Genomic DNA, 18,798 nt, shown 5'->3' with positions numbered 1-18,798 from the left:
TGAAGCCATAACTGCATAACCTCAAGCACAGGGAAAAACAGACTGGCAACTCTCAAACCATAGACAGCAAAATCATCTAAAGATGCCTCCAACTCGAAGGGGAACTAAATGTAAAATATTAAAACAAATGCTTCCATGACTTAATACAAGGACTATAAATATAAAATACAGTCATTGGACGTTTTCATGGGATGAAAATACATGATTTTAAAAGAAGGTACCAGAATAAAGTAGAAGGGAGATGACGAGTATTTTCCCAAAACTTAGGCACAAAGCGACAGAAAGACCGACTAGGCTTGAGGTTTTTTACAGGATTCCTTCAGCCTCTAAATAATATTTCTGTCCCTTTGCAATTCACTAAAGTACATCAGATAGGAGAAATAGAAATGTTAGAATCAGAAATTTTTTCTCTTATATTGTCTTTTTTTACTGAATTTCAAGTCATAAGAGTTAGTAGCAATATCACGATATCTGTTTTTCATGGCAGTCGTTATCTGTGGAATACACAGCCTAAAATCATACTCCCTTAAAAGAGTGTCTGTGTTATTTGGTGGTTCTGTTAAAGCAGCATTAGCAGTGTCTCATACATAACTTCAACTGCACAGCAATATACAGATAAAATAACATTTAAACTCTTTATTTGTGAACAATTAACTGAATTAATTTTCAAACATAACATTTTCAAAAAGTGACAGAAATGCACCCACTATAGGAGGTCATGAGGATTACTGTATTGAGAAGGTGCTACATGAATTTATAAACCATCAGCTTTAGTTTTCTGCACATACTCATTTGCTCAGCAATGAACCTTTTAATGGAAGGACTGAGACTAGAAGCATTTAAAAGTATGAGAAGATGTCCATGGAAAACAAAACTTTTTTCAGCCTATGTCAGTGGTACACAAAATCATGACTTAAGATTTGAGCTAAACTCTCCCACAGGTTGTTGGAGTCCAGGGCATTCCTTTGGCTGCCCTGGAGGGTCAGAGACCTGGACAGGGGGGTCTGGGACCCCAGCCCAGAGCTCAGAGGGGCATTGGCTTTGACCTCAGTCTATGGGAAAGGCTTCCTGCACTGCGGGAGGGATTGCAAGCTACAAGAGTGTGAAAGATTGTAGTTTAGCTCATCACAGGGTGAGAAAACAGTAGATTTAGGTTTTTAGTATTGAAGTGAATGGGAACAAGATGGAGGATTTGGGGCGTTGTCTCCTGCTTCTTCTTTCTTCTTCCCTCACTCCATTTCAGCAGTGACGGTGGCACAAAGTAGTTTAAAGAGATTAGGTCAAAGTAGGGATGACCTGTTTAGTATAAGTGATAAGTATTGGCAAGTAATGATAAATAAAGAATACGTAGCAATTAGTATAAAAGATAACGACTGCCCAGTTTGGGAGGAGTCACCAGATGCCCGAGCAGCTGCACAGACCTTTGTTAGGCACTGAGAAAATTGCAAGATAAGAAATAATAAACGAAGCACACAACCTTGAAAAATCAGAACCTGAAGACTCCGTCTCTTTCGGGTGAAACCCGAGAACAGGTAACTGCTAATGAAAAGTGACAGAAGGCACACACAAATCAAGACAAAATATACAAAACCAAAGACAAAAATCCTTTAAGCAGTTAATGCATGAAATTCACTATGGCAACAGAGCAAAAGATTCAACTTACAACAGTTTTTTAATCCAGTCAGTAAGAACATCACATTTATATAGAACTTCTAAATCCTTACACAAGACCTGAAACATTAAGTAAGGAGATTAAAATAAAGCTACTACTTAAAACAGCTAAACTTCAAAGTTTTCTGATGGCTGATCTGTATTATGTTAGATCAAGGATGGACTGCCGGAAAAAAAACAGATCTGAAAAATGTCTTCAATGTTTTCATTTTGATCATTTCAAAAATGATCAAAAGGTACAACACAGCTTCTCTTCAAGGAGGAGCCAAGTAGAAGTAGGAATTTTCAATGTGAAACAGAAAGAGTGAGGGAGAAAGATGCTTGAGGTCTGCAGGCTGAAAGGACAAGGAGCACTTGTCTCACAATCTAATAAGGGAAATTTGAGTTGGACACAATTCTTTTCACTAAGAGCAGATAAGCACCAGAAAATGTTGCCCAGGGTAAACAGGTAACGCCTATCACTGGAAGATGTCCCAAGATAGACTGGATAAAGCCAACTGCAACTCAATCCATGTTGGACTTTAGTCCTGCTTTAAGAAAATTGTTCAGTCCAATCTCTCAAGGTACCTTTACACCTGTGTTACTGCATAATCAGTGACTTCTTCTAGGATGTCTTTTTCTTTTTTTAGCTTACAGATGCTAGTAATCTTGTCAAGTAACCAATGACAAAAATGAGTTCTCAGAAGAAGGAAAAGAAAAATCAAATTTTGATAGAACAAGTCTTACATCTTGCTTTGGATCATGACAATACTTTTTATCACCTGGGAAACAGAATTTCTAGTCTGGGATATCTTCAAAAATAAAAAATCAGTACTAAACAATCCCTAGGGATTATGCAGCTGTACAATGCAAGGGAAGGTTAATTCTCAAGTTTTCTCTCCTACGGCTGTAGCCAACAAGAATCTGAAGGATTGGGCTGTTAAGATAAACTGCTTCTTTTATGACTCTCAGGGAGCCTGTCTCCTCCCACATACAGTAAAACACCTCATTCATCCTACACCAACTTTTTTCAAGTTACCTCAAGTTATCTGCAAGCTACCTCATGGAAATTTTCACTTCCTAACCTGACCTTTTTGCAGTCCCTGACCCCATTTATTGACTGGCACATGAAGACGGGCAGTGGGGTGTGCAGGGAGAGGAACAAAAATAATAAGGATATCTGGAAAAGGGCCTGCGGGTAAAGTTGCAAATCCAGTTTAAGAATTGGTCTGTAACTACTTGTTTCCTGCATTCCACTTCAGAAGAAAACAAAAATTTATTTTCGGTAACCAAACTGAGAATTATGAAGTCTAATTAGACTTTTCCCCCTGTTATTGAAACAAGAATGTAAGGGGGTAAGGAGGTCTTCAAACAGTATACCACTTACTGTGGACTTACAGCTAAAAGCATAAGAAATCTGGTCAATTAACATATATAAGAAATAAGCCAAATAATGAAAACAAAAAAATTAATCACATAAGCTATATTATTAGTTTTCTATCCTTAATAATTTGATATTAGTTGCATACATTTGTTGAAATAGGTTTTCGTAATTAGCAACGTAATACATGTAAGCAACAGAGCTTTTAAGGTTACTACTGTATTTCCCCCCCAGCATATCTCAGTTTCCTCTTCATTTATCTGCCAAGTTAAGAGACTTCAGCAGGTCCAAATCTTCCATGCAGTAACCAATGATAAACATCAAAGATAGGACTGCATGTCCCACACTGCCGGGGAACAATGGAACTGAATTACAGCTGCCCTAGGACCCTTAAACAAAATTTCCTTCCTTTCAGGAGCCTTTGTTGCTCTGATTAATTTCCTTTTCTACATTTACAATAATTGTTTCAACAGATGTTGACAGGTTCATATCAATATTTTCTCTTGACATATGAATTAGGGAGTGGTAAGAGGTTTTCTAAAACTAACCAGTACAGAAGAGGAGGCAGTAAAAGCTTGTATTACGTATTATGTTGAAGATAAAGGTTATTAAAAGGGTAATTGATTTTTTTTAAAAGAAGAAGATGTCTGAAAGAGAACACACTTATAAATCTTCTTCAATGAAATTATAGTTTCCTTAAGTGATTTGTTGTAGCTATTCAATTAAGCAAAAGAGAATTATCAATGAGTATATACTCACAATAAAAGCAGTACTTTCAGATATGCTGGCAAAATACCAGACTGGAAGATATCATGCTTTACAATGATAAGTTAAGAATGACTCTTTAAAGTATGCTAGCAATTTTCATACACAGTTGAGTTTGGGGGCTTTGTTAGTATTTTTTAGTTGCCTTTTTTTTTTAATGCAGATATAAATGAATATCTTCAAAGTATCATTAAGATGCTACTTCCATATAAAGTTGTATAGGAAAACATAAAAATTAAAATATAAACATCAATGACTGAGGAAATAGTATCTTGCAAACTTATTTCTGTCAATGAACATGTGATGCTCAATTTCTCCTTACAATTTTGACTGCTGTCTAAATTCCTTTCTTCAGGACAGTGACAGTGCATACCCATGCAAAATCTACAGGGCAGTTAAATTTTAATGAACGCCAAAGTGTATGAAAAATACTATACCAATACATTTAAAGTGTCTGTTTCCATATTAAATGTCAAGTATGGTAAGACAAAAACTTGTTTGTCCATTTTAATGATGGAAAAATGGAAATAGTCTGGAGAATGGTAACAGGCCACTAGTTCAAAAAGAGCGAAAACAGCAGAATTGAGAAATTGGAGGATACAATCAGCAAGTTAAACAAAGCCAGCATACAGGTTGATTATGCTCTGACAGACCTACATAATTGTTCTGTACTATAAAAGACATGTTCTTTACGGATGACTGAGAAGGACCATGAAAGAAGTCAAGTCATTTGGTAGAGGTACTAATAAAGAAAAGAAAGCATACTCAGTTATTTTTTAATGTCAGACACATATACTCATAAAAAGCATTCAAACCTACCTTGGAGAACTGTCTCATAACAGTCCTAAGGCATGCAATTTTATCAATGACACTTGTTACAGTACAGTAAACTGCATGAGATGGAAAGTTTTCCTAGAAGAGTTGTCCCAAGCATGAAACTAATATCCAAAAGCTGCATTATTCTTTCACTCACAACAACCCACAAAACTTTTAAAGAAATTTGTAATTTGCAAAGTGTCCCTGTCTCTCAGAATCACATAGCTTTAAATCTAAGCTTTTAAAAAGGATTTTGCAAGATAAAAAAATAGCTATGAATAAAAGACTGTATGTTGTTTTACAAGGCTATTCACAGTATACTTAGGAGATTTTCTGCTTCATGCAAGTATCCAAATATTATAGTGTTTTGCAAAAAGCTGTATAATTTTCTTTCCTCAGCACTAGAAATCATACTTGAAAAAAATTCAAAATGCCAAACAATGAATTCAAACCTCTGTGTATAGAAGGACAAACATTAAAGTAACATTTAAACAGTCCTGACAAGTATTAAAGCAGAAGTATACAACCAAGGTAATGATCAAGCCTGAATTTTCTGAGGAGTCTAACTCCATAATAGGAGAGTATCATTCAATGGCAACAAATTATTATTACCACAATATTGGTAAGTAGCACAACCTCCTTCTTTTTTCTCCCTGTTACTTGACAAAAACCTCCGTGAAAGGAAGAGGTAGAGACAGGACGGACAGACATATGCTTCTAATTCTTCATTATTAATTTTCTCCCTTAGAGTAATAAAAACTCACTATTTTGAGGTTGCAGATTTAAAAGGAAAATGCCACTATTACAAGGCTAAGATCAGTTACTAACAGATCAATCCCAACAAGAAAAAAACCAGTGCAGTGAATATAAAATATTCTTCACTTTAGACAATGTAAAAGGTGAAATTCAGGCCTTGCAATAAGTTTCTAAATGATGAAGAAGAAAAAGTTCAAGTCACAAAACAACATGTGTTTTTGATTGAGAAGAGCCATCTAGATGTTCCACATAAAGATTACATTAGACCTATTTTATGACAGCTTTGTTGTCTGGTGCTTAAACATTTGAAAATTATAGGCCAATATTTTGTCAGGAAATATCACTGTTTGATGCTTTGATTATCTAACCACCCAGACATTTATTTCTGAAAATAATACAGATTCTCATACTGATAATGAATGTCAGCTGATAGAAGAGACTTGAGCTCTCTGGTTACTTTAAATAACCATTTGTCATCTAGATTTTTTTTGCAGGTTCAAATTTATACTTGAAATTCATGCAAATAAATTCATAATTCTTTGCATGGAAATCTGTCAGCCATTCTTCTGAAGCGCTGAAGGAAATGTGACTTCATTTCTAACAAAAATAGAGCACTTTAACCTTCATGCCTAGCAGTTAAAAAAAAAAAGCTTCTTCAGCTCAATAACAAAATATACCAAAGCCCCAACAGTAAAATTTTTACTAAATCAATCTATGTTTCTGTTAGAGATTTAGATGCTCATATTCGCAAGCTATCAAAATCTCAGCATACCACCCCACATTATTGCATGGCAATTAAATGATTACCAAGCTTTACGTATTTTAATGAAAAAGCATGAAAATTATGTATTTACAATGCTATCATCAGGCAGAATCATCATGGGTTCACAATGGCTGTTTAACTAATTCCATATCCTTCTGTGTAAAGTCAACCACCTCGTGGATGAAGAGAAGGCAGTGGATGTAGTTTTCCTGGATTTTAGTGAGGCTTTTGATACTGTCCCTCACAGCATCCTTCTGGACAAGTTCTCCAGAACTCTGGAAGGACCAGGTTCAAGAGTGCATTGGGTGAAGAACTGGCTGAAGGCTTGGAGAATGGGGCTACATCTGCCTGGTGAAGGTCATCAGCAGTACTGCTCAGGGCTCAATCCCAGGGACAGTTCTCTTCCACATATTCATCAATGATCTGGATGCAGGAGTGAAATGCATCATTACCAAAGTTGCTGATGATATCAAACTGAGAAATGCTATTGACTCTCTTGAAGTCACGAGGCCTTACAGAGAAATTTAGATAGTTTGGAACATTGGGCAGTGTTTAATTGCAATTTGACAAGTCCAAATGCCAGATTCTGCACCTGGGATGGAGCAGTGCCAGGCACAAGTATAAACTTGAAGAGCAGTGGCTGGAGAGCAGCCCTGCAGAGAGGGGTCTGAGGGGCTGGCTTGACAGCAGGATCAATGTGAGGCAGCTGTGTGTGCCTGGGCAGCCAAGAGGGCAAACCCCAACCTGGGCTGACCAAACACAGCATCACCACCAGCTGGGCAAACAGGGGTGACTCTATGTATCCCACTCTATTTGACTCTGGAGCAGCCTCACCAGGAGAGCCATGTGCAGTTCTGGGCTCCACAGCTTACCAAGGATGTGATGGTGAGTGAATGCATCCAGAGCAGGTCAACAAAGCTGGTGAAAGGGCTCGAGGGAATGTCCTGTGAGGGGGGACAAGGACTCTGGGCTTATCAGATTTGGAGAAAAGGAGACTGAAGGGTGATCTCATTGCTCTGTACAGCTTCCTGGGGAGGGCTACTCCCTCTGAGGCATGACTTTAAAGAGTTAAGATTTTAGCTAAGGGTTAGAAGCAATTTATATTGATCAAGATGTAAGTTAGGTTAGTAAATGGTAAGTTAATGATTATTAGATGCCCAAGCTAGAGCTAACTGTTATATTATGAGCTTGTTTATAGAAAAAGTGGAGTAAGTGAACCGTCATAAGAACGGATTGAAACCACTAAGAACAATGGGCAGCACCTGGACTTCATATCAATCAATGACGAAGCAGGGGACCTTGGACAGTGCCAGAGGGTCACAGAGACCTGATGAAGACTCTCCTGACTTCATCCTTTGAGACCACTGACCCAATTCGAGACCACCGACCCAATTCAAGAGAAGAATTGCACACGCGTGAAGGACTGATAGCCTCATTTTAATACAGAGCGGGGATGGGAGGTGCTGGGGTTATGCATATGTATTGTGTGTAAGAGCTTGGAAAATAAATAGAGAGCAAAGAGCCTTGCTCGGGGCGTCCACGCCTTTTGGAGATGACTCCCGTGCCATCTGCCGGTGAATAAACATACCACTTTCTAACTTTAATTAGTTAGAGGGTCTTTGTCCGTGACTATATCGATTTTCAATGACTCACCTCTCCCTGAGATCCAGTGAGAAGATACACAGGAATGGTTCAAAGCAACACCAGAAGAGGATCAGATTGGACATCAGGAAGCATTTCTTTACTAAGATGGTGGTCAAACACTGGAACAGGATTCCCAGAGAAGTGATTGATGCCCCAAGCCTGTGAGTGTTTGAGAGGCATTTGGACAATGCCCTTGGAAAACACAGCTTATCTTTTGGTCAGCACTGAAGTGGGTCAGGCAGCTGGAACAGATGACAGTTGTTCATATCCCCTTCAACTGAAATAGTCTCTTCTACTCACATTCTAGTCTTATTTAAGGTAGATTACGAGAACTCAGTGTTTTCAAATTATTTTCAATATTCATTGGAAGGTAAATTGTGAGAACAATATGTATTACCTCCAAGAAGAATTTAATTCTTTAAGAATATTACCTGTAGTGAGGAAGATGAATGAACAAATAAATTTTACTAAATTATTCTGACAGAAAGCAACATTTTAAAGTAAACAACACTGGATTTTACATTTTGAATTTATGCTGGTTTTTAAAACTTGAAAGCAATTTTCCAGCTAGAACTCCTTTTACAGATAGCGTTAGAGTTGGCAATTTAAAATTTTTCATGTAACAGCTTATATCTCCACAATATGTAGCTAAAATTTTACTTTGCTATTTCAGTGCTAATTCACTGTAATCACTGTTGCTCTATTTTCTCAAATTTTTCATTTATTAATAAAAAATGGAATTCCGGCTTTAGTAAGAGACCTAGTGCTAATTATTTTTACTAGACTGCCAGAGCTTCTGAGACAGATACCTCTCTCTGTGAGAGCAGCAGGTGGAAGGACGTGTCCATCAGTCAGAAGAGCATCAAAACTGAGTGGGAGAGAGAAATGCCTGGGAACATATACGTCCAAGCACAACAAAAATAATCAAAGCTGTGTATTTTCAAAGGCATTGAAAAGGACCCCAATCAAATCTCTTGTCTTATTCACAATCATTTTTTACAGATTATTACCATATATTTTTTGGAAGAACCAAGAACAAACCTTATACGTTTCTCCAGCAACACTAAAGTAAAGAGATACACAAACCAAGGAAAGAAGCTATGTATTCAGTTGCAATCGAGTGTTGCTATCAGCAAAATTACCTGTACCATTTATTGGCATAGGAGAAATATGTTCTCTGAATTAAAAAATAGAAAATTCCAGGTAACATAACATAGGTAACAGATGACCTAGTTACATTTCTCATTGTCAGCAACATGGGTAATGATGGCAAACAGATAAAACATTTCAAATAAGACACATCTGTATAATACCCAAAGATCACAGAAATGGAGAAACAGTTACATTAACATGATGTTGTAATATTTTATTACTACTATTACAAGTAATGTGTGCAGCTATCTCTACCCACTAATTTATGTTGGATTATGCAGAAAGATCAAACAAGGGTAGGCAAAATCAAGTGGGAAAGGCAAAGCAATTATCCAAATAGAAAATCAGCAGAATACTTTCAGATAAATTGGTAGTATCATGCCTGTAGTGGTTTCACTATCTGACAATAGTCCTTCATCAATTCTTTAGGGGAAGAGTCTCTCTTAGAGTCATGGATCCCACTGACAACCTAGAACAGTTGTCTTGTGGGTCTTAAACTGTCATAAAAACAACCGCCCGGAGAAACCTGCCTTTGTGACCCCTCCCAGGAGCAGTTTCCCAAGCTGCTTAAGGGTCATGGGTCTTAGACTTCTGCATACTGGGGTGTCACCTTTTAAAGATGAATAACTCCAAAGCAAAGGATTCTTCATCTCAAGGTACAGAGATATCTTCTCACTTCTTCACTGGCGCAGAGGGCTTCTCATCTTTATCTCTGTTCAAGCATCTTATAGGATTAATATTACTTAGTCCATCACAAATACCTTTGCTCAAATCCACACACAAATCAAAACAATAATCTCCCCAAATGCATATCTTTCCCATGATTTAAAGGAATGATCTAAATATAGAGTTCATTTCCACGGCTCAAGTAAGAATGGAACAACCAATTCTTCAACCCTCTGTCCCAACAGTCTTTTCACTCTTGCTCTTACTGACTTCATCCTGTTTCTTCTTTATGTTCACTCTGTCCTTTCTTACTCTCTCAGAGAAGGGCTAAGCTCTGGAAGCTTCATGTTGCCAGGAAAGGGTTAAAGCTGCCCAGAGTCTTTGTCTCTCCCTCTGTAGCTCCTGGTGTTAGATGTTCAAGGCTGAGATCAGAGCACTCAGGCAGTCCGGAATCACAAAAAAAACCAGGCAGGATCACAAATGCCTTCTCAGCCCACCCCTCGGTGTAAATCGGGGCGGCCTCAGCCCAAATGGTACCCATAGCTCTTATCAGGGGCCCAGCAGAGATCTCTCCCTGCTCCAGAGAAGTCTGAAGAAAGCAGCTGTTGCAAACAGCAATCTCTCCTTCCACCTCACCCCCCACCTCCACCCGGGAGCCGATGGAATCCGGCCAGGCCTCAGGCCAGATCCCCCCCAAAAGGGGGGAGCAGCAGGCCCAGCTTGATGTTACCTGTCTCTCTCTGGCCAAAGGAAAAGAAGGAAAAAGACCCACATGCAGGAAATCAAGGGGTTTTATATGGTACTTCTCAAAGTCATAACCAACAATTTTCAGTGGTCAGAACAGATGCCAATATTCCAACTAACCCTCTGATAGGTCCCTGTCTTTTCTAAAGCAATTCCCAGGTCCTGACCTGGAGAATTATTCTACAGTCTCCTATAACTAAAAACCCAAAATGTACTAACCCATGACAATGCCTGACAACAGTAAGGATATTCAGATCTTATATGAAAAACAAAAGGAGACTGTGATGAGTTTAACAGTTACTGCTGGAATGAAGAGTGAAAAGGTTGTTTGCAATGCAAGGCAATAGAGATTTCATACCAGAAAACAAGCCTCATAGTTTCATACTCATGTTCTCCAGTTTTAGGAGAGCCTGGAATAAAGGTATTCACTGGATTAGTGAAGCTTAAGCTTAGTGAAGCAAAGAGATATAGGACCGATTTAATATGGTTTAAGAGAAACTGTTCAGTGCTTAATGGCCCCCCTTTCCAAACAGCAAATAACTACTAAGAAGTGACGTAACATGACTGAAATTTTTTTTGTCAACAAATTCTAGAAGTGGCCTTTATATGTGTCAAACAGCAGGATCACTCAGATCATCAAAGTTAGTTAGTCCAAGGATTGCTGCTGCCACAAGCCCAACATGTTTTGGAAAAAATGAGACCTGGTTCCATTCATCACAAAGTGTACACCCACTCAATTACTACTACAAAAAAATGAGTATAAGTATAAAACAACACAATATAAACTAACACAATATATAACCCATGATCAAATGGGCAAACCAAAATCTGAACATTAAGGCTGTAATAAACAACACCTTTCCAATTAGGCTCAAAGAGCATGCTTCATTACTCTAAAACTTGAAACGAACAGACGTAGAAACCGTTTCAAACTAAGTACTAGAAAAAAATAATTTCATCTACTAACTTGTCTGAGGTTTATCCCTATTTCATAATTTTCTTGAAATCAATTTTAAATAGCTTGCAATAGTGAAATACTAGTTTTCGACTCACCCATCCAGAAAAGTACACTAAATTCTTATCAGGAAAGTAAAAGTCCTAAAGATACCCAGACACATTGGACAGGTAAAGACAAACTATACTTAAGGGAAGAGAAAATGCGCACACAACCATCAATAAATTCAATAAATCAAAAGGAGTGATCGGATGAGCAAAGGCATAATATGCAGAGTTGAGCAAGGACCATCATCAGATTATCAGCCCTCAAAAATTTAATACAAATTAATTCTTATGCATAGAAATTGCAATATGCAAAAATGACAATGCAAATAAGGCATTATCTGCCTTCTGTTTCATGGCTCACTTCTGCCACCAAGACAAACAACTGCCATCATACTCTGTACAACAATAACCTTCTGTTACACACAGTTTAACATCTTCTGCTCCTCCTTCTATAGCATTATCATTTTTCCAAGAACCTGGCTACAAAATAGGCTGTCTTACTGGCTGCCAGAAACCTCCAAAGCCACCTTGTGTGCTGTTACTCCGCTCTGGATTCACAGGATTTGTATGTATAGGAGAAATTTGAATTCACATTTTAGATTCCTGATTTAGAACAATTACTGCAGGTAAGGGTCTATAATTTATAGTATGTGTAGCTCCCTTTGACAGATTACACTAACGTATGTGTGATTTTTCTCCCTATCAGTCAATTTGAGAACAACTAAGTTACAAGGATTCATTCCCTTTTTCCTGATAACTCCCAGATTTCTTCCCTTCTAACCCCAAAATTCATTCTAGAAGTCCTAAGTCTTACAGTACAATTCTTGCTGACTTTGTGCAGTAGTTTAGGATAAAAAATTTTATTCATACACAATTGACAGTTATTGTGTTGGTAATGACTCTATTTTAATTTTAACTTTCAGAGCACAGGCAAAACCAAGTTATCATCCCACGACAAGGTGCAAAACACAACAGATAACGCTAAAAGGACATGGAAACTCTAACTGATAAATCCAATTTTTTAAGCCCAAAATCTCACCTTACAGTAGGCAAAAGTCTGTCTCGGCCAACTGAAGGACGCCCTTTAGCTAGACAGGACTCACTGGTAAGCAGACAGGTGAAAGCAGACAAGTATAGCTTGCAAGGATCTACTTACTGCTCTCCTTGCAAGTATTTTTTTCCAAGGAACAGCCGATTCACTACTGAAAATGCAGAGCTGAGCATGAAAGGCCGCACATTTTGCAAAGAAATTCCAGTATCATTCCCAATTACCCAGCAAAAACCTAACATAATTAAACAGTACACTATTGTGAAACTATGATAGGCTCAGGGTGCCTTAAATATTGTTTGAACTATACATATACTTAATGAATTGCAAAAGTGGTATAGAAATACATCTACTTTTGCCAGTTATCATCAAAACAGTTCATGTTTTCAATGTGATTAAAATGAAACTACACTGTTTAGTGTTTAATCATCGTGGGTCAAAATTGAAAGACAAATTTACAAATAAAAGCCCTCCACAATGCACACCTCAGCACTGTGCATTGGGGAAGGCTCTTATAGTATGTATAGCAATACTTTTGCAAGAAAGCAAACTAGCTTAAGCAAAAAATGCAATCCACTCTTTGGGAAGAAAAAGACTCCATGTGTCTGTGGTCCTGCTTTTTGGAAGAAGGTCTTACTTAGGACTAGCTGCTGTCTGTTCAGCTAACACAGTCCAAGTGTAGTCTGTGAGGCAAATCAAAGCGAAGTTAGGTGGAGACAATGGGGACAGTTTCTTCAAAAGCATGTTCTTCATCAGAATGCTAAGGCAGATTCACTCAAGCAGTTCATTCACACACACTTAAAACAGATATGTAAAAAATTGGTCTTTATCATTACAATTGTTTATCCAATATTATCATTATCATTCTTTATCCAATATCTTATAAGCTACCTGTAATTTCTGAAACAATCTCATATTTCTAAAACAAGTGAGCCTCCTGTGATCCTCCCTTTGGGCAGACTTGTGTTAAAATACTGAATTTCTCATGCAATTGAAAACTGATATCCCAGCAAATTCTAAAATGATTAATAGGAGACCTGGAACCTGAAAACTGGCATTTAACCTACTATGCATTAGTTATGTCAAATAAACATTGTGCAGATCTACACAGTAATCACTATAGTCTCTTAAAAGCTGTTTATCCTTATTTTTAAATCTTGCATTTTAGACTGCAAGTTTTTTAAATAAAGCAAATAGAATGGGTTACTAAACTTGAATCTGAGTATGAGGTATTGCTACAGGATGCATTCATTTCTGTCTTTTGACCTACCCATTTCATTACATTAATATTTGTACTTTCATTACAAAAGAACTCATATTCTTTTGCAAGGGCAAGTCACAAACAATTTTATATGGATTTCTACTTGGACATAATATTTATAGCTCCATTAAGCTGCATGCCTGTCAAAATGTTTAGATTCACGGAGATAAAACTCAGGCAGAACTAGTTTCTACAGCAGAAATTTTTTCTCTACTTATCTTTTTATAAATTTAGGTAGTCTAACTCAAATTCTCTGAGCAGTTAAATTAGCCAAGTCTGACTTCCCCTAACTCAGTACTCTACAGTTCCTATACAGAGCTCAATAAAGGAGAGCACAAATCTCTGCCTTCCCTTCAACTAAGGCCCTAACAACAGTATGAATTTTCTTACTCAGCTGCCTGGTTTTATGGCACTACCTATTTTTGAAATGCTTAGCATTTTGTCACATTTTGCAGAAACTGGGTGAAAGATTAAACAGATGTTGGTACAAATATATCCACAGAAAATAAGCTTTCGTGTCTTAGGAAGTTACAGTAAAAATTAAATACAGTAGGGCTTTCCAACACTGAAGAAACACCTACAACCAAATTCATGTTGGCACTCATACACTGTCTTCCTGATTCAGCCAGCACATATACAGAATCTGTTGATTTGGAGCTGGCTTAGGTCAGAGAAAGCTCATTGACATTGTAGTCAATTTTAATTAACAAAAAATATATCCACTGCTGGTATTGGCAGTTCTCTTAGACATTTATTTTAAAAATTCATTAGTGATTTTTCTCAACAATCAAATAAAGTTGTTCTAAATCCCAGCAATGTGGCATATTAAAAAATCTAGTACAGTAAGAATTTGCAATTTTTTGTTCACATTAAATAATGTATACCATAGAAGCAAGCATACATTTTCAATTTACCATTTACCATCTAATGAAATCTATATAAGCAAATAAATGTATTTTTAAATAAACAGAAATCCCAACTGAATGGGGCTTTAAAATTTTAGAAGAAAAATAACCTACAAATGATTTAACTTTATGAGAGAATTACCACAAGATGCACTATTTAGTATTTACAGTTCTATTCTTGATAACTATTACTACCACATCAATTCCTCATATGAGGGTCAATACACTTAAAAAAAAAATCCTCTAGAAAGTAAACAACCACAGCAACCACTTTTTGTCTGGAGAAAAGATAACAACAAATGAACACTGTATTTGAGATCACAGTCGTGGGAGGCCAGAACTGTGCTTTAACTATACGGCCACATTACCTCCACATTAGGAATAAATTATCCCCTTATTACAGGCAGACAGTTTATTTGGAAAATTGAGACAGATGCAGACAACAGCTACAGTTAAGTCTCCCTCCATTTTTAACTATATGGACTCTCTATAGCAATTAATCAGCAAGTTACTTCTCATTAATGAAATAATTTTCATTATTTAAATGTTAATCTGAATCTAATTTTAATTGCAGTGCAACCATGATCGTGAAGCTACTAAAATACAGAAATTACAGATTCAAAAAAAGAGAAACCATGTTAGTCACTTGACGTAGTAGTTATACCAAATCAGAAGGCTAATGAGAAAGATGTACACAAGGATCCTTTGAGGTGAGTCCTGATGCTCTCCTCCACAGTAAATGAACCTGTGACTTGGAGAATAAACTTGGAAATTTGACTCTAAGCATCACGAAGGTCTACTTTCCCAATTCTGTTAGTTTTCACAGGACTGAACTTGTCCAGCAACTTAAATTGCTCTGATTGATATTTACTGTAACTACTTCAAGCAGGAATCAGTTGTGCATACTATAAAGGAACAACAATGTATTGTGGAAATGTGGAAGTAAACAGATGATATCTGCATATTTCTCACAAATTTCTTCTTGAAGTTTTTGTTTTGCTTTAAAAGCAGTCTTCAATGGAGGTTTCCAATGGAAACTCTACAGCACATTATGAAAAAAAGGCACAATAAAAAGTGTTAATTGTTATATGTAACAATTTGGGTTTGATTCTTTCTAATTTATCATGTGGTACAAATTCCATTACTTTAATAAAAGTCAGCACTTTACTAACTTAACTTATCTTCCCTCCCCATCCCAGCCCCTAGGATGACCATTTAACAAGATTTCTTCACATAATCTCAAACTGCCAGCTTTTCACTTAAGATCACTTAAGAGGAACAGAAAAATACACACTCTCTAGTATAGTGCTGGAAATGATCAGGCTGCTTTGACCTATCATAGAAACTGGGCTTTGAAACAGCCCAGAACTACTAGTAGGATTACAGAAACCCCACAACAATCCAACTCTCCCAACACACAAAAACATGCTCACAAACTTTTCCTAACTTTGAAACAGACCATAATCTCTTTTTGAAATGTTAGTCTTTCCCCTTACATGAAAACCATTTCCTTCTTGCTTTAAGGATATGAAAACTATGTATGCCTGTTTGTTGCAGCAAATCCAAGTACCAAATCTGACATAATTCCACTGGAATTCTCTTGTTATACACTTTTATATTTGGCTAGCTAGTTGTTTATTTTTGTGTGCTGCTTGGAGAATCCAGCTGCTAATGCTGCTGGCTTGTGGTGTCCCAAGTAAGAAGCCAGAAGACCCAAAAGTATCATACTACAACATGTCAGCCTGCAGTTCTGCAGGTATGGCTTCCAAGTCTCCCACTACTAGTACAGCTAACCAGGCAAGCTGCCAGGAAGATCTGAGTTACACACAGAGTTTGTTTAGAGAAACTAGAAATTGAGATGCAGGAGGAAAAAAAAACAAAACAAAAAAACAAACAAAAATATCCCATCCCCCAACTTTCAACATTTAAATATCTTATGTGAAATTAAGCTACTTTTTATATTTATGTGTTAACCATCAAAACCCACTGTATACATACTACCCATTTCAGCAGGTGCATGTGAATTTGATATAGATTTCTTTTCTCCTTGGACTTAACTACACTGAATATTTAATGTTTATTATCATTAAATGCTTACTGCATATTTCTTTTCCCCCCCCTTTTTTTTCCATTTTGCTCACTTTCAATAGATACATATTTTATATGAAGTGTAGTAGCTTGTTCCTGAATATTTACTAGAAAAAATTGACTGAATATTCTATTTGCATTCCTTCGAAGTTAGAAGAGCTAAAAAAAAGAAATTATGGGTGCGCTGTGCACATTGTCTTCACTTTTACAAAAGTTTAACTGGCAGACAGGGAAAATAAAATTCCTACTCCAGGAAAATGAGCCGTGAAATTGTGAAACAGAAAGATGAAAAGGCAGTACATTTCAACATATGCATGTAACTGAAGGCCAAACACAAAATCACTTCACAGTGCATTATTACTTCAGGAAAATATTGCTCCTAGTGTCTCATTGTCATTACAAAATGAAAATTACATTTTATAAGAGAGATTTGTACCTATAAAGCCTTCAGTTATTAATTCATGTACATCAATGACAGCTACTTTAAAGCTCCATTTGCAACAGGTGATTTGAAGCCATCACAAAACAACTTAAAATTGAATAAAAATGCATTTACCATTGCTACTGTGACCTTTCAAGTAAAAAATGTTCTACTTGATAATCATTATACATACTACTAAAAATTAGCACTAGATGTATTTTATTACATTAAGGTTTTGCTTTACAATATTTTCAATACCTTAAAGAGCACATTCCTAAATTTCCCCTCATTCAACCATGAAGTTATAAATATTTTTAAACCATTCCCCAAAACCTGCATTCTGTTTGAAAGCTCTGTTAAATTTTTTTTTGTTCTAGATCAATATTAAAATCAATATGGTCATAAAAAATCGTATTTTAATTGAAGTAGTTTTGTTTGTACATTTACAATCAACTATGTTGCCTTTCAGACTGCAATCTCCTGAAGCAGAAAAATACATGTGCCTAACAGTAAAAAACTAACCAAATACTTGCAAGTGCTGTTAGGAGCATGTATTTCATGATGCACCTTTTATTAAAAAAGACAAACAAACAAAAAAGCCACAAAAATATTTCCCTAAGTGGATACGACCACCTGTTTTTGTCCCTGCTTCCATCTCAGTGAAAATGAAAGCACTGAATAGAGTGTATGACTGAATATAGGCCATCAGAACAAATGACAAATGGACTGAATTTTCCTGTGAACTTATTCCTTCCTTTCACAAATAACAGACATTGGAATATAAAAGAAATTAAAGAGAAAGCAATTCCACAGGTTTTTCACATATTTCTTTGAAATTTTGTTGTTGTTTTAGACCAAAATTACTTAGAATTACCAAATGGCTACAACTAAACCAGAACATATTTGGTGATTACTGAGATTTAGTCAACCTAAAACTTTAAAAACCACAATTTACTCTTCCACTAACAATATTCTAGGTACAGTATAAAGGAAGTGGCAAAAGAGAATTTCAAAAAGAGCCTAAAAGCAAATCACAAAAACTGAGTAACTTACTCGCAAGGCTTCGATCACAAGGTCTCGTGCTTCTAGTTCTCCTTCCATTACACTCAAAAGCATTCGCAGTTCTGGCTTGCTCAGGTTATCCACATCAAACTCTTTTGTCTGTAAGAAACAAAACACTGATGAATACACTGACTACAACAGTTACTGTAATTTTGAAACACAGATGTGTCAGTATCCATCCACAGCTGTCAAAAGTTGGCACCTATTTGTACAATATAAAGTCAAAATTAATAGCAAATGGTCTGATTATTTTTATTTAAAGTGAAGAAATTGAACTCCTCCCATATTTATATTGTTGCAAATTGCTGCAGGGGATCAGTCCTGCAAAGTCTTGTGAATGACAGAGGTGAAATGGTAAAGCGGCTAACTTTGTGACTTTGTTCCCTTGCGCAGCTTCACAGAGGCTGAAAAAATTCAGCAGACATGAAACAGCACTCCAGGGAGGAAGGCAAGAGGGGGGAAAGGATCTTAACAACATCTTAACAACAGCACACCTAAGGCACCTGTGCAAACAGCTACCAAGTCACCACCATACACTGGGCTGAATGTGAACTTCTGAAGAACTATTTGTGAAAAGCTGTGAAATCGCATGTGTATGCTTTATTTGCAGTCTCGTTTGTTTGCCTGGAGGCAACAGTTCAGATTTAAGAGGCGCTAACAAACAAGAGTTCATA

At 36.7% G+C, this 18,798-nt stretch overlaps 1 protein-coding gene across 1 annotated transcript in view; it reads right to left on the bottom strand.

Annotated features, from left to right (window-relative positions):
- The window catches only part of CTTNBP2 (cortactin binding protein 2), an 80,635-nt gene that overhangs the window by 50,380 nt on the left and 11,457 nt on the right, over positions 1 to 18,798 (bottom strand). Inside the window, 1 exon segment of the mRNA XM_040062461.1 lies at positions 18,116 to 18,223. Coding sequence (XP_039918395.1) covers positions 18,116 to 18,223 — 108 coding nt within the window.

The sequence above is a fragment of the Hirundo rustica genome, chromosome 4 (genome assembly GCF_015227805.2).
Source record: "Hirundo rustica isolate bHirRus1 chromosome 4, bHirRus1.pri.v3, whole genome shotgun sequence".
Classification (NCBI taxonomy): domain Eukaryota; kingdom Metazoa; phylum Chordata; class Aves; order Passeriformes; family Hirundinidae; genus Hirundo; species Hirundo rustica.
Note: the sequence above shows the minus strand (reverse complement) of the source record. Positions and strands in the feature narration are given on the sequence as shown.